The 25,028-nt window shown below is 42.1% G+C and overlaps 1 protein-coding gene across 1 annotated transcript in view; it reads left to right on the forward strand.

The window, feature by feature from the left end:
* Positions 1 to 3,321: 3,321 nt before the first annotated feature.
* DCAF5 (DDB1 and CUL4 associated factor 5) overlaps positions 3,322 to 25,028 on the forward strand; it is a 60,309-nt gene continuing 38,602 nt past the window's right edge. The window contains exons 1-5 of the mRNA XM_088536540.1: positions 3,322 to 3,526; positions 12,903 to 13,046; positions 15,438 to 15,474; positions 17,671 to 17,810; positions 21,163 to 21,292. Coding sequence (XP_088392666.1) covers positions 3,322 to 3,526; positions 12,903 to 13,046; positions 15,438 to 15,474; positions 17,671 to 17,810; positions 21,163 to 21,292 — 656 coding nt within the window. The remainder of the gene's footprint in view (positions 3,527 to 12,902; positions 13,047 to 15,437; positions 15,475 to 17,670; positions 17,811 to 21,162; positions 21,293 to 25,028) is intronic.

Consider the following 25,028-nt stretch of genomic DNA (forward strand, 5'->3'; position numbering starts at 1 on the left):
ACTGTCATCTCTGACTGGGACCTCCCTATAGATCCTAGCATCCAGAATATGCCTAAATCTTACAGATTTCTGTAATTTTCTGTGCAATCCAAATTCCCTTTTATCCATCCTTACAAACAAGGACCTTGCTTAGGTCTTTTGTTTCCATACTTAGACTGCTGCAACACCTTTCCCTCCAGCATCAACTCACGCAGCTTGTAACACAGCAGCCATTAACTGCTGTAAATGCCACGATTTGACAATACAGTAAAGCTGGCTGTAGGGCTCCTATTAATGACCAAATATGCCACAGCCACCAGATACAAACCACTAATGCAATATTAATTCACTCTGCCAACTCAAATTTGTTCAGAAAAATATGTTGATAGGATTACTTTGTACCAGCAGACATTAATGCCTGATCAGGTTTTGTCAGTCTTTTCAGAGCAAGAACATGAACTCTATAGCATGGTCACAAGCATACGTGAGAGCAATGTGGGAGCATGACCCCACCTGATCCAGATCAGCTTAGTAGTGCTGGGAAATTTGGCTATGCACAAACCTGGAATTACTGGCAGTTAAGGCACTGAATGTTTATCTAGATCTTTACTCTGACAATACTTGCTCATCTGAATTTCCAGGAGCCTCTGAAGAGTCACCTCCCTATCCATTACCTTCCATTTTGTTGTCAGGTGTTGACTCCTCCCCTCTACTGCCCACTTGTCTCTTTTTCAATCAAAACATCTTTGCACTTTATTCCATGCTGCTTTTGAGGTGGGAGGAGAGACTATATACATCCTACAGAATTAAGTTGCTTGATCGTAGGTAAAAACAGACTCAAACTCACTCTGCTTGGTCTCCAGCGTGGCCAGATTCAATCTAGTTTGAGCTGTAAGGATCAAGTGGTCTCAATACAACATCCTGCGTGGTAATATGTCCAACAAAATATTAACTTGATGAAGTCCAGTGGGTTTGACTAAGTTCTGACCATATCTCAGCTCCCCTCCTTTCTGTTAAAGTAGAAAAAAATACATCAGAGATGCTACTTCAGCATGACTCAGACCTCCACCCTGTGTGTTCTCATGAGTCTACAGTGCTCAGGCACTAACACATAAAATGTTACTTTCAAAAGAAACATTACCTGTATAGGTCATGATGACTTTATTATGTCAAACAAAATAATCCAAAAAAAAAAATTGAACAAAATTCAACAAAAGAATCAGAGAGAAAAAAATACCTACCAGCATATTTTAATTACATGGTCATGCAAGACATCACTGTGTTTAGCAGATTAGGTCTACAGCTGCTATTACTTATTCTTCAAATTATGACAGCATGGTGTCTTCTTTCTCACTGCTTACAAATACACATTTGATTTCCTGATAAAGAAAAAAAAAAAGGTATTTTTTCCAGAAAATCTTCGCACTTTAGGTCAAAAAATATATTTATTCCTGTTTGTCCATAGTATCCCTCTTTGTCTAAGTATCCGGCTTTCCTTGAGACTGAATCCTGAACTTGGAGAAAAAGTACCAGAGATTTTGTGTTGCCCTTCAAATGAAAGGTTCTTATACCTATTTAATTGGAATACTGAAACCAAAAACATCCAACAAAAACTATACTTTGGGAAATAGGAGAAAAAGTAGTATATGTGACAGACGCATTACATACTGTATTTCTGGAAGACCTTTGGATCATATAGAGATGCAAGGTGCATGAAAACTTATAGAAGAAAGGAATACAAACTGATGGTATCAGTTTGGAGTCGACAGGTAGAAAACCATAATGCCACTTTTACCTATTCTGGGAACTGTAAAAGCGAGTAACAGATTCTGGTGTAGTTATAATGGTGCAGAATTTCACAGCATGCAAGCACAAGAGCTATAAATTGTGATTTGTACCAGGGCAATTTACCAGCGTCTGGTAAGCTAGGGCAATAAACACAAATCATGACTGATAGGAGTTTTGCCTTTCTAGACTGAGGCTTCGTAGAGTGTTATATAGCAATGGCCGGCCACGGATAGCTCTAACCAGAGCAAATTTCTTACAGAGCCCACATGCAGGAAAGATTAAGTGTTCCTGGTTTTCTCTTTAATATTGACGCTGTTAATTATCATTCTAATAAAAAACAGACAGTTAATGGACTGTGGCTGGATATTCCTCTCAAATTAATATTACACCTCCAATTAACTTTTAAGTTCTGGTATTTACTCATAATCATACAACATAAATATATATATATATATAAATAATGTTCGGTTCCAGTTTTTATTCTTATTAATACTGAAAAGAGTTTTTGTTGTTGTTATATATTGAAAGTAAAGTAATAGTGTTGCAAACAAGCATCATTTACGGGATTTTGTGGTCTTTCTATAAACCTCATCTGAGAGGAAGCCCAAAGTGATTGACTGTCTATACGGAAAGCATTTCAGTGCCTGCTGAAAAGCAGCAGTTTAACAGTGCCGAGACTGCCAGCACGCCAGGGTTTATGTCAGGGAGGCTCAAAAGAGAGGCCTGCGGCGAGCGTCTTGGGGCCGTAACCCTCAACCGGTGTGGTCCCACATAGCCAAGGCCTCTGCGGGCCACCAGGCTGATTCCGCACCTCCTGAACCTTGTTTACAACACAGTTTTCCTATGTTTTACCAGAGGCAGTTAATGGGGAACTGGAGATTTACAAGCTTTGCGCCGAGGTCCCAGCACTGTGGACCAGACAAGAGGGGCTACCACGAGCCAGCTGCCCGTGCAGGTAGGGGAAGAGTGAGAAATTTAAATAAATAAATAAATAAATTTGAGAGTGCCTTGAGGAAAGTCTATTAATGGAAGAATAAATAAATAAATATACACTCCAGAGATGCGGTACGTGGGGATTTCGCAGGGACGGCCCCGCCGTGCTGCTGGGCTCCATCCCAAGGCGGCAGCACGACCACACCGGGGCTATTTCCCTTTTTTTTTTTTTTTTTTTTTTCTCTCTCCCTGTCGGGCAGCACCAACGCGCCGTCCCCGCCGGGCTCAGCGGGACGAGGGCCGCCCCGCGCGGCCCCACGCGTGGCTCTTCTCCTCGGAGGGAGCAGCCGGGAGGGCGCGGAGCGGCCCCCGCGCCGGCCCCGTCATGGCGGGCCCGGGCCGCAGCCCCGCGGCGGCGCCGTTAGCGGCGGGGGTCGCGCGGCGGCGGCGGGGCCGGGCCGGGGCGGAGGCGCGGGCTGCAGCTGCGGCTCAGCTGCTGAGGGGAGAAGGGGAGGAGCGAGCGGGGATCAGGAAGCGGCGGAGTGTCTCGCACCTCGCTGCCATGGCCGGCTGAGGGGGGAACCGTCGTGCCCGTGACAAGGGGCCGCGGGGAGCGGCGGCATGAGGCGGCGCGGCGGCAGCGTGCGCTCCGTGGTGTCGTTCCTGTCGCGGCGGGGCGTGGAGGGCGACCCGCTGCTCACGCACGACTTCCAGCGGCGGCGCCTGCGGGGCTGTAGGAACCTCTACAAGAAGGACCTGCTGGGCCACTTCGGCTGCGTCAACGCCATCGAGTTCTCCAACAATGGAGGCCAGTGGCTGGTCTCAGGTAACGCGACCCCGGCCCGGCCCCCCCGCCGCGCCGCGGCGGCGCCTTCCTCCTCCTCTTCCTCCTCCTCCCCCCGCACCCGCCCCCCCCGCCCGGAGCGCGGGGCCGCCGGGGTCGCGTTGTGAGGATGGATTTTTTTTTTTTTTTTTTTCCGGCCCGACCATTGCCGGGAAAAATGATGTTCCCCAAACAGAGACCTAAAATGGTTGACAGGTTTTAAAACCTTGTCGTTGCTGTTGTTACTGTTCCTCGGAGGGGGAGCGAGCCCCGGATAAAGTTTTCAGGAGAGTGTTCCCAGGACGCAGGGTGGGTAAGGGGGGTGTCCTCCCCCCCTCCACCCGCGATGATTTTGTCCCCTGTGATGACGATGTCGATGACAACATACACACATATATAGATGATTTCAGGGGCACAGGAGACCCAACCGCAGCGGGGCCGGAGTCCCCCTAAGCGGGGCCGCTAACTAGGTCACGGGGGGCCGGGGCTGCCCCTCGCCGCGGACACGCGTGGGGCCGCGGGGCCGGTCCCGGCAGGCGGGGGAAGGAGGGGTCATGGCGGCGGGGGCGCCTCGCCGTGGGGCGGGGAAATGGCTCCGCGGAGGGAGGGTCGGGGGGCGCTGTCAAGCGCGAGCGCGGCCGGGGCCGGGCGGGCGTCCCCGGCCCGCAGGTGCCCGGGGGGCGGCGGGGAAGGAGGCCGCGGCCCGGCCGGGCGCCGCAGGCCGCGCGCTCCCGGGCGGCTCTTAGCGACAGGCCGGCCAATCGAGGGCCTATCCGGGCGGCGGCGCCCGCGGTGCGCGCGGCGGGCCCGGCCCGGCCCGGCCTCCCGCCCGCGCGGAGCCGCTCTCGAGGATAAAGCACCCGAACACGCGACCTGCCCCGCCGGGCGCCAGCGGGGCTTGCTGCGCCGAGGCCTTCCTGAATTTAAGTTTCTGTCCCCGAAGAAACTTGAGAGCATCAGTGCAGTGACTTCTGGCAGAAGCACCCGTGCGGGAGCCTGGCGTGACTGTCAGCGGGCTTTGTGTCTATTCGCACACACAGTTTATAAGGCATGTGGACACTTAGCCATGCGTATGTGTGCTTACGTGCGCATGTATGTGCATTTACGAGCGTGGTGCGCGCTGGGGGCAGCGCTGGCCCCTCTGCGGTGCAGGGGGTCCTTCTGCAGGAGCGGGTAGAGCTGTGTCTCACTGCCCCGCTGCGCTCCTGCTGCTTTCCCTCATGCAGGATGGAAAGACAGTCAGAGGTTTCACTCTGCTCACTCAAGAGAGCCTCGAGAGGCACTTCAAGTCACGCTGTGTCATTGAGGCACTTACTTACATTGACGCCTGTTCTTTAGGTAGAAAACATTGAGGGCTGGAAGGGACTTTGAGAACTCAAACTGCTCGAATTAAGGGAGGCTCAGCAGGAAGTGTGGAGGTAGATGTCCTATCAAGTGGACATCCAAAGAGGGGTAGGTTAAAAAAAGGAAGGCTTTTAAACCATGTTGTTTTCCATTTCTCCACTTCTCTTAATGCATACAGAATGTTTACAGAGGGTATGCTTTTTCTCAGTGTGTAAGCAATAGTATGGTATGATGAAATTGTACCTGAAATTTAGGAGAAAATAACACACCTGTTTGAGTCTCAGTTTAAAGAAAAAAAAAGTGGAGGGATGAATGTTTAAGTGAAATGTGTTAGCACTGCACAAATTTGGGATAATTAAAAACAGATTACTTTAAATCCGACCTTGTGTTGATGCCCTGAGAACATGAAGAGCTCTAATTAAGGTAACTGTTTTTAACAAAGTTTTACTTTATCTGTGACCACAAAATCTAGAATGTCCCACAGCAACAGCAGGCAGGTGCTTTGTTCTTCATTCAAGAAAAAAACAAGCTTAAAAGGCTAAAAGTTTAAGGATAGTCTATTAAATTTTGTTTAACTTTATACTCAAACACTCCCTGTTCTAAGGTCATACTGAGTCTTGAAGCTCTGAGAAGGAGCAAAAGCAGGTTAAAAAAGAAAGAAGGGAGGTGCAAAGCAATGAGGAGAAGAGCACAGGTGAAACCTAAAGCAGGGGTATAAGCTGCCTGTGGTCTGAAGCAGTTCTATGAGAAAATTTGAGAAGACCTGCAAATAGAGACCTGGAGTGGATGGTATGTGGGTCTGTCTGCCCTCGGAAGGGTGTGCTGAGGAGAGCCGACGTGAGGTGCTTCCACCTGTGCTCGTAGCAGCCAGGAGGGTTGGTGTGGGGACCAGAGGTGTGAACACGGGTAGCGCTCGCAGCCCTTCGCTTGTTCGCTTTTAAATCGCACATGTAACATTCTTGACACACCGAAGTCTGTTGGAGCTAATAGACTTGTTGACAAGTTAGACTTTGATAGGGCTGTTTGAAGCACAGCCGATACAGCACATTCACGCTGGCTGCGCTGCTTGCACCAGAAGGCTGCCCTGCATCCAGATCAGTGCTGTGCTCATCTGTGATGGCTGGAATGCTTCTTGGGGTACATAGCCCACATTTTCTTTCTTTCTTTCTCTATCTCTCTCTCTCTTTTTTTTTTTTTTTTTTATGCATCTCCCGGAAGTCCTGGAGCCTGCAAGGCTAATGATTAAACATTAAACTTCATTAAACATTTTAAACTACTTAAACAAGCCTTACATCACAGTTCCAAATACTTTTTCTGTTAGGATTTTGGAGAGACTTCGCTGTGACAAGCCTCAGCAGGCCTTTTGAGGGCATGTTTAAGACTACCTCGTATCTTAACCTCACTAAATCTTGTGTTAGAGGTTATACACTTAATAATAATGAATTTTTCTCTCAAATTTGGTTTCAAGTACTTCTTTCCAGATGATCACTTCAAAGTTAGTCTGTTAATTTAGGTTGGGGGTCCATCTGTAAACTTTTGCTGTGCCTCTCAGAAACTCTACAGAGAGGGGGAGAGGGGCACTAATGTTTTGGAGTAGGATTGTTAGAGGAAGCGACAGGCATAGGAAGACAAAATAAATAAAAGTAAGAGATAAATGAAAGGAGGAAATGGTTACTTGGAAGATGCAGTGTGACAGGTAGGGAAGACACAGCTGTGGAATGACCCAAGGGAAAGGAAAGCTTAACGCATAAGAAACATTTAAGTGGGCCTAAAAATTAGTTAGAACTGGCTGCTGGGTCCATTTGAAAGACTTAATTGGGTAAAGTGTCTCTTTGCAGCTTTATATGCTATGTGATACTCTGTTTCTATTAACAGTTTAAGAGAAACACACGACTGTCAGTGCCTGGAAGTTAAATTCATCCTGCAATGATACGCAGCTGACTCCTCCCTTCAGATATCCTAGGCATCCCTTTGTTATTTAGCTTCTTAAGTGATCTCTTCTTAGTGGACTTGCTTTCTCCCACTCTTCGAGTTTGATGGATATATTTTCCTATTAGTTTATCTGGCTGCCATTTTTCATGCTTGCTATCTCTTGTGAACATAAGGATCTGTTTATCAGAAACTCCTATTTTTTTTTTTCCTCCCCTGCTCGAAACTGAAATTTTAAGATAACTTCTGAGAAATGCTGTAATCTGCGGCTGGCTTAATCCTTTCATGTGTTCTTTTTCTCTCTCTGCTGCTTCTCACCTTACTGGGTAATGCAAAAATTAATAGCACTCCTATGACAGTAAATTTGTAGAAATGGAAGAAAGTGCTGGTAATTCACCTGCCATTCTGTTGCCAGGCAGATGTGAACACCCAAGATGCTAAAACAGTGGAATGGGGTGACCTTAGCAACGGTAGTGGAATATGACATTCTGAGTTAATGGAATTGCGTTATCAAGTGTATTTGCAAGAAGGCTAGCTCTGATCTTAGCCTTTTCATATTGACTGGGATTTTGGAGGGAGAGAGGTCTTGGGTCCAGTTCCTGCTTTGGTCAAATCCTCAAATACACTCCTCAAATAGGAGAAGATGCAAATCTTCAGCTAAATAAGCGTTTTTAATTATTATTGCTGAAAGTTGTAAACTTTTCTTTGTCCACCGAGAATAGGACAAAGAAATCATCTTAAGTTGTAGCAAGGAAGACTTTAGGATGCAGGTCAATCTTAGGCCTGATGTGCTATAACCAGGATCTGCTCCCAGGAGGTGTAGCTTCCCCTCCCTGGCCAGCTTCATCCAGTTGTTCATTACCTTTTTCCCCCTTTCATGCCACTCTCCCTTGTGTGCAGTGTGGTGAACATGTGTTTAGCTTAAAGTCATAAGCTGGTGTCATGGAAGCCTATTGAGAGGGGGAGAGGTTAGGAGATGCTGTTTGCCAAGGGTTAATTTTCTGGTCAGCCCCTGGAAGCTGCTCCCCTCTGGCTGTGCTGGATGCAAGGGAATAGCAGGAGCACATGGCAAGGAGTAGTGGGAATATGTGTAAAGTCAAACTGCACCCTCGGGCTAGATATTAGGATAATCTGCCTAATGGCAAGGATAATGAGGTGCTGAAACAGGCTGCCTGCAGAGGGTGTGAAATCTACCTCATTGCAGGTTTTTTGCTTTCTCTCTCTTTTTTTTTTTAAAAAAAAAAACCAAGTAGGGAGACATCTACTGAGAATGTCAGACACAGTCTATCCTTTTGCCTAAATCTGGGATCAACTAAGTCTTTTGCATAAAGCTGGGATCAACTAAGTAACATTTTGAAATACCTTCCAATCCCACTTCCTATAGTTTGTGCAACTTTTTTATTAGCTTAAAAACAATTAGATCTATCTCTAATCCTATGATTTGCAAGAGTTGCCCACTTTATAGGATCTTCAGTGCCTGGGGAAGGAACTTCAGTGCTCTTGGCCTTTGCTCTCAGTGGGTCAGGCTGGAGAACTCAAAAACTTCATAGTCCTGACTGCTGGGATCTTTGGAGTGCTTCTGTCTGCACACAAGAGCTCCAGAGTGGTTCATTAGCTGTGCAGATAGTGTTTAACCTCACTTTACTTTTATCAGGGTGCTTATTGGACTCACCTGAACCATTTTAGGGCTAACGAGGACCGTGGCGGATCAGTTTGGTTAGACACTGTTACTGGGAGGTGGACTCCGCTCTTCCAGAGGACACTGCACTAAAGCTTACTGGCTGCCTACGCAGCCCAGGAACTGTTTTAGGGAAGAACTACAGCAAAAGTGGGGCAAAACTCAAATGCTTTGGTTTAGGATTTGTGGTAGCAGTGAACTGTTTGTGCTTAAAAATATGCCAGGCTAATTCAGCCTGCTTAGTTATCTAAATAAGCATGTTCTCCCTGTAGTGTTTGTTTGTGCTGCTTTAAAAGAAAGACAACCCCCCCCCACCCCCTTTTTTTTTTTTTAAGATGTTGGGGTAAGCAGCATGCACAACCTATTCCAAAGTAGACAAGCAGTGAGGAAAAGGGGATTCCTCTGTGTTGACAGGAACTAGAAGACTGTCGAGGGTAGATGCGCACCTAGCACAACTATAAGCACCTTGTCTTCTGCATGGTGCATCTGTTTCAGGGTAACTATCCCAGGATTTAAAAATGAAGCTTTCTTTTTACGAATGTAACAACTGTTCCGAGTAGAATTCCTTATTCCTCGCTGGGTGTCTCACCAACATTAATCAGAAGGGCCTAAGATTTAATAACATATTGCAGACTTGGGGCAGGGGAAGAAGCAGGTGTGTTTCTCTGTATTTCTCCTTGCATGTGCTTGTAGGAATTGGAATGCCATGTTTCTCTATGTTAATAGTAATATGGAAGGGTGACAAAATTCCTGGCCTGTCTGACCACAAGTATTTCTTTAGGCTGATTTCTCTTCCTGTGTGACTTTCACTTTGCAAGCTGTGGCAGGTTTCACCTGTGATGAACACTAAAGTACTCGACTGATTAAAGCTTTTGAAACGTGGTCCCTCTTTGAAAAAAATATCTGTAGACAGGCATTGTGTGATTCCAGGCTGGCTCACACAAACTTTTAATTTTTAAAATTGTCCATCATGCAGACAGACATGAACGGAATTGGTGAAAAAAGATTAAAATAGAATTGAAACTTCTTCCACATCATTTTATAGGTGTCAAAGCTATTGCTTTTGTCCCAGGTGCCTTTCACAGTTTAAATTGGGTGGGATTTTAAGGAATAACTCTGCATCCTGGGACAGAGGATGTTCCAATTTGCTGTTACTGTTTTGTCTTAGGACTGCTGAAGGATCCAAACCCCCATAAAGCTGTCGTTTTTTTATGTATGCGCACATTATATTCTCACACTTTTTTTTTTTTTTCTTCCCAAGAAAACTTTTACATTCTGTTCAAACAGTGTTAATGTTATCAAGAAAGCATTACGGGGCTGTCCTTGAGAGCAATTGTAGCTATCACTGTAAGTTTGTAGGTAGATTGCATTTGAACAGTCTACTATATTAAAACAAGCAAACAAACAAGTTCTGCTGGTGAAAACTGATCTTGTGTTTTCTATATGCTTCTTGCATCTCCATATGACTTCCTTTGCAGAAGTCTGAAACACACTTGTATTTTTTAAAGCTTTGCAGAAAAATATTTTCAGATTCTGTGACACTGTGAGATCAAATACGACAAATTCAAAACTTTTCTCGTGGGTCTTCAGTTCGCAGTAGGTTCCCTTGCAGAGCCCTGAGAGCTAAGATACCTTGGTGAAAGAGACCCCAGGTGAGTAACAAACCTCTTGCTGTTGGTACCTGCCTGGTAGCTGCGTACGGGGAGCCCCGGCCTTAGCGTACAGCATGCGTTAGGTGCACTAGATGCTAAAAGAAAAGTAATTCGCCTTTGTTCACCCATCAGCTGTACAGAACAAATGCTCTGGGCCTAGGGTTTCCAATAATCCTCGGGCTTTTAACTTGGGATGTGTAATGTGCAGGCAGTTTGTCCCTGCCGAATCCAGTTTGCATCTTGTACTGAGTGTACAAGATTTCTGTCTTGGCGTTTTCTGTACTCTCTCCACGCCAGCTGTGTGCCTACCTGCTCCCCTCTCTGATTTCAGCTTCTAAGGCTCAAATTTGGGTAACGGAGGTTGGATTTGCTGCCTTGCACCTCTCCTAGTTTTATTCATGTGAGACTCACTTTTTCATGAGCAACTTTGCCTGTGACTTAACAGTTCTGTTCTATTAAACGATAGGCAAACAGTTCTCAGCCTGTTAGATACTCAGTAATGTAGCCCCTTGTGCCACACTCTTGTGGAGGTCTAGGCACCTGGGAGGAAAGATGTGTTTGGATTTAGAAGGAATTGTCATTTCTGTTCTGGTGTCAGAGGAAACAGGCACTTGGATGCAGCAACTATAGAAGAGATGACAATTTAACGCTGCCACTGCACAGCTTGCAAAATTTAACACTTTTCTGCACAGCTTGCAACTTCTGTCTCTCCTACCGTGCTGTGTTTGTAGTGAGGTGTGCGGGGAGCCCTCGCAGTGTCTCTTGGCTCTGGTCGTCTTCCCTGTCTCTGTTCGTGCCTAGACGAGCAGCGGGGATGAGCAGCAATCTGCTCTGGCAGCGAGGCTCCTAGATGGCCACAGCTGGGGTGCTTCTCGGCTAGAAGTGTGTGAACACTTACTGCAGGGCTTTTGCAAACTGCTCTGCTGTGAAAGCGATTAACAACAATATGTTGTTACTGTGTTTTGCTTTGAAATATCTCTTACGGAAGTCCTGATGTACAAAAGGTATAATCTGATAGAAATAATGTTGCTGCTGTTTGCCATGTAGTGATGGCTCTAGGACCTGGCTGTTGGCAGCTTCAAACAGAAACCGCTTCAAGTATGACAAACACATCAAGACTTCAGCACAAATGCTCATATATTTCTGCATGTCCCCTTACTACCACCTCATTAGCAATCACTAGAGTGCAAATATGAACTTCTTCTGTTTCTACTTAAACTTCCATGTTCCTATCCAGAAGGGAATCTAAGCTCCCAGTAGTTTAGTTAACCATAAGTTACCTTAGTTTTTCTGAAGCTATCATATTTGACTCTTATACCTAGTTATTATAAAGTGCATCTTTTTATTATGTGTTATTTATGTTTGTTCTGCAATGTACAATGTTGGAAGAAGAAACTCCCCTGGTAGATTTCTTGGGGTGCTGGTTATGATTAGTATCACACAGAGCTGTACTGTCTATCAAACTGATTGTCATAAAAACTGTTAAGAGGCTTAAAGGCTGAGAGGCTTTTAACTTAAAAGATGTTTGACATAACTCAGGTTCATGGGAAACATTCTTAATAGCATCATAGGATGTGGAAAGTTTTAAGAAATCTGATTAATCATGGGTTCTACTTATGCAGATAAATAGGCTCTTCTTGAAGTACAATGCAGACCAATTAATTTCAGTTTCCTTTTGTTTCTCTTTCACGCTTTTTTTTTCCCTGATTGTGCAAAAAAACTATAAATGTTTTAAATGAAATCAGCTTGTTTTGGGGGAACTTCTGACACCATTTTCTTTTAATTGATATTAAAGAGAAATGGCAAAAATATTTTGAGTCTGACAAGAAAAAGTTTTCTTGAGATTTTTTTGCAGATATCCAGAATTGATACTGAGAGTGCTATCAGATACTAGGGTATCTTGAATTATTTTTTCTTTCCTAATAAACTTCTGTTTCAATTAAAACTTAAACATTGGTTTACACTCTTTTCTTTCTAAGAGTTTACCAAGGGAGAAAAGGAGACACTGGAATATATTTGTGTGTTATATATGTGTGTGTATATATATACGTATATATATATATACTGAATTTTGAGCTGAGAATTATAACCAGGCAAACAATTAGAAAATGTACAGTAAGCTGTAAAGAGAGATTTGAACTTCCTTGCCTCAGTTGTCCTCTTTGTCTGAAGTTCACCTCAGAAATACCCTTCCTACCCTTTACAGTTCCAGGAATGTGTCATTACTTTGCAGGGGGAAGTTTAATGAATGCTGTAATAAAAACTCTGTTGGTCATGTGTCTCAGTCCCATAGCCAACCTATGTTATGAAGGCTTTGCAAAGACTCCTAGTGGAGATACAGCTGTCAGTGAAAAGAAAGTATTGCCGATATACTTAAGCTGTTTTCATGAATAGCATAAGCAGTGTTGGCACCTAGGAGTTGGTGTGGAAGTATTTTGTCAACAAGCATATATTAATTTGGAATACCTGACATCTACAGCTCGCTACCTACAAGTAAAATCCCAACTGTCCAGGTACCTAGTTTGTTGGTACATATTGGCAGGATGGTAGCTTTTTATTCCAAACTTTCCCGTTTTCATTAATATTTAACACTTGATTATATGGCACCTTAATGTAAATACTTCTCTTTGTATCCGAACCCTTGCAATGGTTAAAAGTTTCATGCTCGTAAGGATTTCAGCAAAGCCTTGTATGAGAGCTGCAGAATTAAATAACTTGGCTATTGTTGTTTTACACATGGCTCAGGCAGTAAGGCCGAGTTCCTTCTTTTTTGTAGGAGGAGATGACCGCCGGGTGCTGCTTTGGCATATGGAGGAAGCCATCCACTCCAGAGTCAAGCCGGTCCAGCTGAAAGGGGAGCATCACTCTAACATCTTTTGCCTAGCTTTCAACAGTGGGAATACAAAAGTGTTCTCTGGAGGTAAGGAAGGCAGAGAGCCCTGATTTGAGGAGTCTGCTTTATGGGTGCCCTAGAGAGGAAGCTGTGACTGAGATCCTGCCCCACATGAAAGATCTTTACCATAATCCACAAAGGATATAAAAATTATCCTTAATCAACAGCAGAGGGTTGAATGGGAGCAGAGATTTTTTTTAGCTGGGCTTGAGATAACACAACATTCTCCATTTGGTCACGCTTTGCCTTTTTCCAAATCCTAGCCTAAGGACATTGTGTTTCCAGCTATCATGAGAATGCTGGATCCAGATCTTTCCAATCTTGCGCAATAAACTGTGCGAAGTCATCTTTATCATTCCCTCTTAGCTATGCCGAGAGTAGATCCTGCATCTTGTTGGGCACTCCAGGCTGGTATTTTAAAAACCTTACTGCTTGTAGATACTTTTAATGCAGTCTTAGATTGGTAATGAAGGGCTGTGGCCATCTGTTGCTGGGTCACTTTTTCTCAGATCTTGTTTCAGCACTCACTAGATTAGCATCTGCCTTTTAAAATTATTGGCACACTAGGCTGTAATTGACCTTGCTATTTTTCATTATCTTTTTGGACATAAATCCATTTTTTTTAGCAGAAAGATTATTTCTGACTTAAAGGCAATGTAAGGAGAGATATGTGGTAGAAGCAAACATGTACTTGTTCTGGGATAATAACCCTAGAACTTAGTGAAATCCATCTTTCTTCTGTGTGCATATTTTCATAGCATTAAGGTAGAGAGGAGAAAGTGAGGGAGAGGAGAAAGAAGTGTCATTTAAATACTTAATAAAGACTGTCCAAATGCAATCAGTGGAATTTTCTGCTGTACTTAATTTCTCCATCTGAAATCATTATGGAAGGAGTAGGAATGTGCATCCTTCATCAGCACCTCCATTAACATATAAATAGACTTATTTTAGGCTATTTTTAGTCTGCTTGGTCAGAGCTCGTTTTTATCTTTCTTCACAGAGATTTGTAAACTGTAAGTCAGTGCTCTAAACTGACTCTAAGCACAGGAGGGTGGAGCAAATGTACTGTTCTTTAATGCTGTGCTTAAACTAAATCATCATTAAAAAAAAGACTCAACAAGGTTTAAGATAGTGTCAAATATCAAGGGCAAAGTGATACGGATGAACTAAACATTGTGATGAAAAAAAAACCCCAAACCGTAGAATATTGATGCCTGTCTTGATTCTTGAGGCTGGTTTTGGTTTTATGAAAGAGATGGCAGTCCACACTGTTTCCACATTCATGTGGAAACCTGCATGAAGCCTATCATAACGCCAGTGAAGTTTTGGGCTGCAATCTGTTTAGCTTTAGTTTCAATTTCAACAAATGCAACCTCACACAAATATTCAAGCAGGGTGGTGACAAATAACCTGTGGTGAGTCTTGTTGAAGCTTCTGTAATCTTTCTTTCCTGATTTCAACCCAACCTGCTGTCCCTCGTGCCATGCTGTCAGAGCATCCAGTTGTCACAGGAGGGGCAGCAAAATGGTTCATCTGTGCCTTGCCATTGCAGTTAACACTGCAGTTGATTTATATCATTGATTATGATGGATATTTGCTAAGATGCCAGATTAGATGAGCTGTAACAGCTGATGTACAGACAAACTGGCCATTCTCAGTCTTCTTTCTCCTCCTCTTGTCCGCATATAAACACTTGCCTCTGCCAGAAATTATTTCCAATGAAGGAATCAGGAATTCTTTCAGCTGCTCCACCAAGATTCCCAGAGCTCATCTGGCAGGGCTCTTAGTCTGACTCTTGCATCCTTTGGAAAGAGCCATTTTGCTGCATGGCCTAGATCTACCATCTGTTTTCTCTTCCATTGTGAAATGGTGCTAACTATGTTTATTCATTCAACAATGAAAGGTCTGATAGAAGTGCAGATCTTAAGGATTTGTTTCCTCTGTCAAATATTGAAGTTGGAGGTGAATTCAAAGCATGGAATTCAGAATAATTCAGTAAATAGAAAAATAGGAACATGGAAGCTAGTGCAAGGGGCGCAGAATTTGATTCATTCTACAAAGAGATCTGTCTACAACTAATCACTTACAGATCTGAGGATCTTTCCTAAAGCAGCTCTCGATAGCAGAGGAGAAAGGATTTTTTCCACTTCAGTATAAATTGAATTGCATCCAAAAAAAAAAAAATCAAGGCCTCTTGTGTGCTTGTAAAGTATGCCTCATATGTAGCCATTTCTAAAATGGAGGGCAGGAATTGAGTAGACAGTGGCTGACACAGGCAACCTAACTCATCCTCTCACTGCTTCAGTTTCATCTTCACAATAAAAAATAATTTTAAAAAGATTATTGTTTTTTATTTTTTTCACTCTGACATTTTAACCACCAGAATATGATGTTAAGTGTTTATATTTCTTTCTGTAGGCAATGATGAGCAAGTCATACTCCATGATGTTGAAAGGTAAATATACGGTTTGTGTTTCCACTACTTCATCAATTCCATTAATGTTAAGTCACTGGAGGCAATGTTTTGTTTTAATTTAATGTCTGGGAGAAGAGTAAAGTCTGTTTTAATTTCAAAACATGCCTTTTCTTAATCCAAATTCATATCCGTAATGAAGTGTTCTCCCTCCTCCAACCCCATTTTTAAGCAGTTGGGTTCTGCATCATTTTGAAGTTGGGAAAGAGTGGAGAAGAGAATGACTATTAAGTACAGGTGCTCTCCTCAGGACAGCATAGATGTTCTGAGTAGATTCACAGCCAGATTTTTACAGGTATCCTGGCACATAAAGTTTTGTTTTTCTCGAATTCCTGAAACACTTGCCTAACTTGTGTTTAAGTTTGCTAGTGCCTTTTAAAGCTTTGGCTGCAGCTGGTTGACTCTGCACATTAATGTGAAATACATTTGTTTTCATGTTTACTTTTTACCAAAACTGTGAAGCCATGGTGGATTAGGCTTTGGTGCAGTACACCTGGGTTAGGTGATCAGTCAGTGTGTAATTATTACAATAGTAGTGATGTTTTAGATTAGAACTGTCAAGATAACGCACGGTGTCTCTCGAACTTCCTACCCATGAAGTACAATTTTTGCAAGCTAAAGTTCTGGGTCTTCATAACTCCTACAGATTTCTCAGTGATGCTTTAAATATGTGATATTCAAGAATATCAAAAATTAAAAAAAGAGAGAGATAAATGTAAGAACAGAGAAATATAAAACCTTAAATCTTTTGTTTTGCCTGAATTCTTGTTAGCGTAGTTTAGAAATATTTCTTGCTCGGTTCGTTCAAAGCTTTTTGTGTTGAATTGATCCAAGTGTACATCTGCCTTTCATCATACATTGTATACCTTTTTCATATAGAATCTTAATTGAGAGTTGGGCAGAGGTACTTTTGTTTTGCTTTTCAAATATGTTCTTGGGAATATTGTATGTTGTCTACCTGTCTGTGAGTGGATTTTTTTTAATTAAACCTGGAAATATCAAAATTTTAGAAGATGCTGGTGCTTGTTTTTTTATTCTGTCTTTTAAAGCTTTTGCAGGAACATTGTCGTATTATTGTTTCTATTTAAAAAATGCTTGTTCCTTCTGTCTTGCTTAGTTGTCTTAACAAGACTTTTTATTTATGTCTTTTTTAAGTTGTTTGTTTGCCACACTTTGTTTGTTTAGTACAAAACATATTGTAAAGCATATTGAGTGCATTTCTCTAGTACTATTTGCATGATTATATTTTTTGAAAGGAACCTAATTAATCTGACACATGGACTTCTGTTTTTCTGGAAAGTTACACACTCTTCTTGAAAGATAACTGTGTATGCACCTGGTCTATCAACTGCATTTTAGTTTCTTAAATGATTTCTGCTATTGCTGGTTGTTGGGCCTCTTTTTCTTAGTCCCCTATAAGGCAGAATTCAGAGTTTAGCCTTTAAGAACAGGAAGTGCAGTATGAGCAAAGGCACTGTGCTTAACACAGAATCTTTTTGGTGGAGTTTCCACTACTTGCTTACATTGATTGTGTACCAAAGATATTTCTTTAAGAAATAAGGCTTTTTCAGCTTTCTAGCTGAAGGCCAGACACTTGGAAGGGACCTGCTTTCATTTGTTCCATTTTGTTGCTTTTTACATGGAAAAAAAGTAGGTCTGGTCTGTCTTGTAGAACCTAGAAAACTTATAAAGAGTCAGCTGGAAAATTGTCCTTTTGTGAGGCTTGACTTATCTTTTTGGATGAAAAAGTACCCATGTTCAAGAATTTACTTTTGTCTTTGGTTTGCTTTTCAGATTAAGTAGTAAAAATTTAATGTCTGCAGGTCCTCAGATCCCAAGATCTCCACATGCCTTTTCCCAAGCTTAATCTGATAAAACATCATTTCCATGGCCCCTTGTGGATTCTAAAGCTTTTAGTATCTGTTTTTTCTTTGGCCTGTCTCTGAGTGTTTTTGGTTTTCTTTTACTTTTCCCACCTTTTTTCATCATAATATGTCCTGATCACTGTATATGTTTTTTTAACCTCATAGCAAGAACCTTGTGTCTAGTTGGAGTAGGATTAACCTTGTCACTGCGTATTGTCAAATAAATTAAAATGTAAACACTATTTGCCTTTTAAAACAACTGCTGTTAAAGCAGAGTAGAAGAAGAAAGAATGATATCGTGTGTCTCTTCCAGCACTGAGACTCTGGATGTGTTTGCCCATGAAGATGCAGTCTATGGTCTTTCAGTGAGCCCAGTAAACGATAACATCTTTGCCAGTTCATCGGATGATGGCCGGGTTCTTATCTGGGACATCCGAGAGTCCTCCCATGGAGGTGAGAGCTGTAACTGGAGATGATCCTTGATTTAGGAAGAATTTGGGAAGGCAAATGTTTGTCTGGGAAGATGGAGACAGGGAGTGTTGGGGAATTTTTATAATTTTTGTGGCTGGTGATAGCCATTTCCTAATTTTTACAGTCCACTGTTACTGTTTTAAATGGCTTTATAAAGTACCTGCCTGTGGTGGTCTATCATAGAAATTGGTATGAATAGGTTTCAACTTGAGGATATGTTCCAGTGGAGGATATGTTCCTTCAAGAAAAACATCTTTTAAACTTGATAACTGCCAGGACCACGGCTTACATGTTTGTCTTAGAACACTGTTTCTCTGTATACCCTAGGATAAAATTAAAAAAAAGAAATTTACAGAGCCATTATTTTGATTTGAAAATAAAATTTTATCTATTTATACTTCCCTGGGACATTGAGAACTGTTCATGTGCATGACATATCCCAGTCCCCGTGTGACCTGTGGGGTTAACATGACCAAACAAAATCACTTTGTCAATTGCTTGGAGAAGGGGGGAGAGAGAGAGAGAGAGAGAGAGAGAGAAGAAGAAAAAAAAAAAACCCAAAGCAAAGAAAAAACCCCCAAACTATTCTTGTATTTATATGGAATTTGAAAGTCCTAAGGTGATAATAAAAAATAAGCAGAATTTCTACCTCATCTTTGTTTTCAAGAACTGAACTGAATACTGTAGCCTGTCTAAACTCTACCATCTATGTTGCACTTCCAAAGCTGAGGAATCTTTGTTTAGAACAGAGAACTGGTCTTAGCTTGGAGGGAAAGGAAACAGACTCTGTAATTCTCCAGATCACTCAAGTCTCAGTTCTCAGATTTGTTATCTTTAGAATGAGGTATAAGCATGATTTATTTTTCCTGAGGTAGCCCTGTCCCACTTCATGGTGGAACTAGGTGCTGTTTAAATGCGTCTGTATGGCTGAAACTGTTCAGTATCACAATCTCCAAGTGAGACCAAAGTGTCTGAAATCGCGTGAAATGAGGAATGTCTTTTTTTGTTTGCCATTAAATTAAGGTAATAGTTGATACTGCTTTACTGTTGCCAAGATTTTCAGTGAGAGGGCTGCACTAGTGAAAAAGGGCTGATTTGGTTAATTTGAGGCTCTTTTGGGTAGCTTCTGCACTTCTCTGAATTTCAAGCAAGGGGGTTTTGCAAGCTCATACAGGGGTCCTGAGCCTGAGCTTATATGTAAGCCCTGCTAGTGATTACTGCAAAATATAATGCTTGTCACTGAGGTAATCCCCTCGCCTGCTGTGGTATTGCCATGGGAATGGGCACTGTGCCTGCCAGGGCGGGTGTTATTCCGCACTGGCCAACTCATTAACATCTCACAAGCTACCTCCTGGTTTAAAACAGAGTGTTTTTAAAAAGCTAAGAAAGTAATTGCAGTCCCCTTCTGCTTCTCCTTGTCCTCTGCTGCTCAAGAGATTTGCATAGTGTTGTTATAAACTCTCTCTCCTGGAATTTTTTTGGGGTGTGTTAACCACTTCCCTCAAAAAACAAACATTTTCATATTCCAGTGTGCGAGGGCCACAAGTGTGAAAGAGGCATAAAGAGCAACAACAAAACAAAAGCCCTTATTTTTCATTAAGGTGCCTCGGTGCCTCATTAGTTTGGATATTGTAATATCTCTTTAAATGAACAGGCTGAAAGGCAACTTTTGATAACTATAAAAACACAGTGGTACCAGGTCAGGCTATTTCTAATGAAGGTGCAGAGGAAAACCAGTAATTAGTGACAGTGACCTGACTAACTGAACATGCATAAACTAAAACTGTTTATTTTTAAATTGCCCAATGAATGAGTTGCTCTCTGATGCAGTTTCAGTTTCCCCTCAGTTAACGCAAGCCAGTGCTTCTCAGTGGAGGCTGCCATTTTAATAACACAGCAACATACATCCCAGCAGGGACCCAGTTTGATGATGCAAATGTAGAAGGCCAGTTTTACTGTTAAAACTTACTTGGAACTACTGGCAGATCAGCACCAGTCTTTAAAGCTTTTGAGTGGCCAGCAGAAGAAAAGTTTGCTCCTGTCTTTGCCCTTCCCTCTGCCTCTTACAGCAATTAATGGCACCTGGAAGCTTCAGCTGTGGCCAGAGACTGCTAATTGCTAAATAAGGAAGCCCCTGCCCTGAAAAGCTTATAGTAGAGCATAAGAGGAAGATACAGGGGCAAGTTGGCATTAATTTTTCTCTGTTTTGTGATGGGCAGTAGGTACTGGGAATTTGGTGGGGAGGACTGTCTGTTCAAGCATGTTTTGTGTACCTTAATGGGGGATACGAAGGAAGAAAGTGAAGTACTTCTGTAGGCTTTTGCAAGGCTAAAGGTGCCTGTACATGCTTACCTGAATGGGGACAGTAACAAGGTCTCCCAAACAAGAGGGAGCAATACAACTGTTGCATCAACGCAAGCAGTGAATGGAAATGCATCCCTGGCTCCAAAGAGGTGTCACTGCTTCTTTTAGTTGAGTGAAAGAACAGTAGTTTGTTGCAGAAGACACAGATAATGAGAATTAGGCTATGCCCACAGTAGTAAAGCTAGCAGAAAGAGGCAGGACGACAAGGTCAGCTAGTCCACTCTTTTTGGAGGTAGTATTTTGGTATAATGAGTAGGGCAGAGGAGCAGGCCAAAGTGTTTCTTCCACTAATCAAAATGAGAAGAAGAGAGGCCAGATGGGCATATTTTTATGTGTGCGAACAGAAAAAGCTAACTGTTGAAGCTCTTAGATAAAGTGCCTCCTTCTCCTTGTAAACATGTGCAACTGCTGAATAATGCTTGAAGATATAATAGGCCTCTTTTCCCTGGAGCTGGCTGTTGTTTTAGAGCTGACTTTCTATACAAATTTATCCCATCTTTTGTAGTATTTCTCTTCCATATAACAGTTGGTGCTGCAGTTAATTTTGCTGACCATGAATGGCTGGGGAAATTCAGATATCCATGGTCTTTGCTAGAAAGTTTTCAGAAGCCTTCCATATAGTCTGTATTAGATTACTGTTTGGTCATGAACCTTAAGAAGATTCTAATACTTGGTCTTTGTAAGTGGCTAGTTTTAAATTTTTGGTTAGCATTTTTACCATAAGCAACATGGTGTCTTGAAATCCAATATGTATGTTTATCTATACTTGGAGAAATTTGGTGTATGTGTGGGTGGATTTTAAAACCTCAGTTTTTATATTGCTGTGGATGTGTCAGCTTTAGAAATGGTTTGAACATGTCTCCATATCTGCAGATCTTGTTATGCTATTTCTCTATCAAGCTGCCAAACTCATTACATCAGTCATGTGCATTGTTTGTTCTTATGTCTAACATGTACACTTTTCCAACAGAGCCCTTCTGCTTGGCACACTACCCATCAGCCTTTCACAGTGTGATGTTCAATCCAGTGGAACCCAGGTTGCTGGCCACTGCCAACTCTAAGGAAGGTGTGGGACTCTGGGACATTCGTAAACCTCAGAGGTAAGACCTGCTTGTCCTGGTCCTGTGCTCTGCTATCTTTTTTCCTTAGCAGGTGACAGCATGCCATGCCATCTGTGTAGTCGAAACACAAAATGGTAAGAGAAGATGTTTAACAAAGTTAACAGCAATATGAGTAATATCAAATTAAGTAACGTATAATTAACATTCTTTTCCATACATATGATCTAATTCAATTCAGAATAGGGCTGGATCTTTCACATTAAGGTAAGTGATTTTCTGAAAGCATGTCTTGACTTGGGCTGTTGTGTTGAGTTCTCAGCATGATAGGTAAAGCACTGGCTAGGTAGTGTCAGCAGAAGCCAGGGTGACCTCTGCCTGGCTTGCAGTTTGTTCTTCAACCCAAGACTAAGGATTGCACCAAGTCAGGTTTTTACTTGTTATTTAAGAGTTTTACATGTCTTTCTAGACACCTAGATAATCAGTTTGGTGGCATGGAGTTAATTGATGTGTCCCCAGAGTTGTATATGTTTTTGAACAAATATACAACAAAAAGTTAGATGATAATTTGTAGCGTTATGTATTGTTAGACCAGGCTCTAAAGTACACAAATGCAGTGTCCAATACTGGACTTTGGCATGCAGGAGTGGTTAAATTTCTGTTGAAGCCTTTTCTAAACTTTCAGATTTGAAATGTAATTTTGCTTTTTGATATATAAAAATATACTCCCCCACCTCCTTTTTGCAGTCTTTGTTTCTTATTTTCAATTGCAAATGTCAGGGTAGAAAGAATAATTACAGACAAGTGAAAGGAGGAGAAGGTGAGTGGCAGTGTGTTTACAAGTTAGTAGTCTCCGCTATGAAAAACTTCTGTGTGCACATATATAGTCTTTATATGAAGAATGATGTTGTTACACTGGCATAAATGTGCTGATAAATCTATGCAGATGCAAAATCCAGATGGCGCCTTTAACTTAGGCAGCTAAGTCAAAATGGGTCTCTCCATACAATCAGACGGGTTATATGGAACTAATAGGAATAAACAGTGGAAGTAACTATCACTAAAGATACTCCCACTGACGCTAATGCATGATTTTGAAGAGATTCTTGAGTTAGATACTGATGAGCTGTTGTTCAGTGTGCAACAGCAATCAGGTCACAGGGTACCATGAAGATCCTCAAGCTAGATGCCCTCCTGCCTTCTTTCTCACCCTTAATAAACACAAGGCAAAATGTGTGGTGTGAGATTGTGGGGGACTGGTGTATGTGTTGTAAAATTGTCAGTGTTCACACATTTAAGGATGCATCTTATTTGTATCATGACTTTGTTCTTTCTGGTGCCAAGTACAATGTTATAATATACTCTAATTGGTAATGCTTCTTGGCAAGTGCTTCACTTTTCTTTTTAAGTTTTGTTCATCTTGCTATGATGCACTCTTGGACAAAGGATATTTCTGGCAAAAACTTGTACAGTATTCAGTAGGTTATGGCTGTCTCGTGCAACTTCAAATGACCAGCCCTAAGTTTTCAGGGGTGTTTACAGATTTAATAGTTTTCAAAGGTCACCAATTTTGGATGCTCAGTTTGATGAAAACATTTCAGTAACACAAACAGCTGCTAAAATTCAGATTGAGAGCATCTTAAAGGTAGATTCTTAGATGTATCAGTTTCTATTTTTTCTGTTGTTTTGTCTTCAATTTAAAGCAGTACAGATACTTTCTAAAGAACTTTGAGCTTAAAATTCCTGTAACTTACAGAACCAAGCATCCCTACTGGTCAGAGCACCTACGTGAATAGTTACTGTGCAGCCTCATATTTATAATGTTTTACAATTGTTTCCCAACAGCGAGATCATGCATCTGGGAGAGGGGGAGGCAGCAGAGCAACGTCTTGATGCCACAGGGACAGGATTGCAATATAGCTACTTAGCAGCATTATTGCAGGGATGACAATGTCACGCTGAAAAAGCTGTCACCCAAAAACTCTTCTTGTTTGTGTTCCTCCTTCTCCCTTTTAAACCGGCATCATTTCAAGAGGAGCCTCAATTCAATGCAGAAAGTTAAAATAGAAGTTATTTACGTCCCGCATGGCTGAGTTGCCTAGTGGTGCTGCAACTCTTGTTTTTCCCTCTTTGTGATGTGTTAGTATTCCTGATTTTTTTTTCTCTCAAGTGAATTTTAAGCTGAAATAAGTCTTATTGCTTGTTCTTTAAAAACAAACCTTAAAAATAAACGTATTCCTGATGAATGAGGCTGCTGTGAGGCCGCTGTGCCACTAGATGGGGCATACGCTGCACTGTGCTGGTACCTGCTGCTAGGGACTTGGTGGGGGCGACTCTTCGCATCATATTTATGCAGGTATTCAAATAAGTAGCTAAATATTAAACAGGTATTTTCAGGCCCTTTACCTCAAAAGGGTTTCCCCTGGCTCCCCTCACCTCTCCCTCCCAGCCTAATGCCCACCTCCTTCCTTTTCCAGGAATCAAAATGTGTTTTTTCTTTCCCCTAAGAAAGCATGGTAGTTATCTCCTTAGTTTGTTCTTTTCCTGTGTGCCTTTTTTTTTCTTCTTTTTTTCTCCTCTGCCTCCCTCTCAACTAATCTGTAAGCTATTGAGATCAAAGTAGTTATTGGCTATTTAAAAACAAAACAACAACAACAACAAAACACTTGAATTCTGACCTGACTGAGTGTATGAGACTTCTCTGTATGGTGAAGGAGTATGGAATCTCCCTATAGCCATGGTAATGTAAGGACATAGTCAGAAGTCTGTAGGTGTTTTACACGATATGGACATGCTGACAGAAAGCTTACAGGTTCACAAGCCTTGGTCAGGTTTGAAATAGAAGTGGTAGCTGTGAGACCTATGGGCCATCTGAGAAGGTGTTTTTAAAGAGTTCAGGCAGGTGTGTGTCAAACAGACTCTCCTGATGGCAGAGAGGTAGTTAATATCCCTGGAATAGATGGATGGCTTATGGTGCTGTTTTTTTTTTTTTTTTTTTTTTGTCTATCTGTTTGTTTTCTTCCTCTCAGGTGGGAGGGGAAGGGGCAGGGAGAGGAGGAAGGTGATGAGTACTTGCAGCTGTGTCTCTGTTCCAGGGGTGATATTTATGTGCTGTGGAATAAAGAACTTTGGAGAACATGTGATGGAGGGGGAAGATGATATAAGGTCATAAAACCAGAGCCTCAGCTAGGTCGATAGGTTTAGGTGTCTGATAATTGTCAATTCTAGTTTCTAAGTTCATATCTGGAAAACATTTGTTCCTTCAGGATCAGACCAGAGGAATTCAGATAGCTGTTATTCTATGAAGCATGTTCATACACTGATAGATGAGTGTGATTCTTTCCAGCATGTCTCCCTGAGCTCACTCTCATGCATAGATGTTCCTGCTTTATTTGGGTGCTAACAAAAAGGTGCTGGTTGTGTTGGCTGAAGCACATCAACCTTCTGGAAATGCAAGGGTGGGATCTGGTATCATTGATGGCCTTGTGCCAGACCACTATTTACTGTAGTAGCCTCGCAGATGCGTTGGAAAGTTCTGCAATTCTTGCACGGGAACAATCTTAATCCATTTGTTGTATTTTGCACTCCAGAGTTTTTATCTGACAATGAGATTTGGGCTTGTTTAGAGGCTAGAATTGGTGGACTGGGAGATTTGCTTTCTAAGTAGCTTCTTTGGTTGCAACTGTTTAATGGTTTTTCCACTCAAGTTTCTGATGGGGCAATACATGATGCCAACAAGAGTGGGATGGAAGGAATAAAATGTGGAGGCTTAAGATTT

Source organism: Tinamus guttatus, unplaced genomic scaffold, assembly GCF_059628265.1.
Source record: "Tinamus guttatus ecotype Peru unplaced genomic scaffold, ASM5962826v1 Tinamus_guttatus_pri_ptg000676l, whole genome shotgun sequence".
Classification (NCBI taxonomy): Eukaryota; Metazoa; Chordata; class Aves; order Tinamiformes; family Tinamidae; genus Tinamus; species Tinamus guttatus.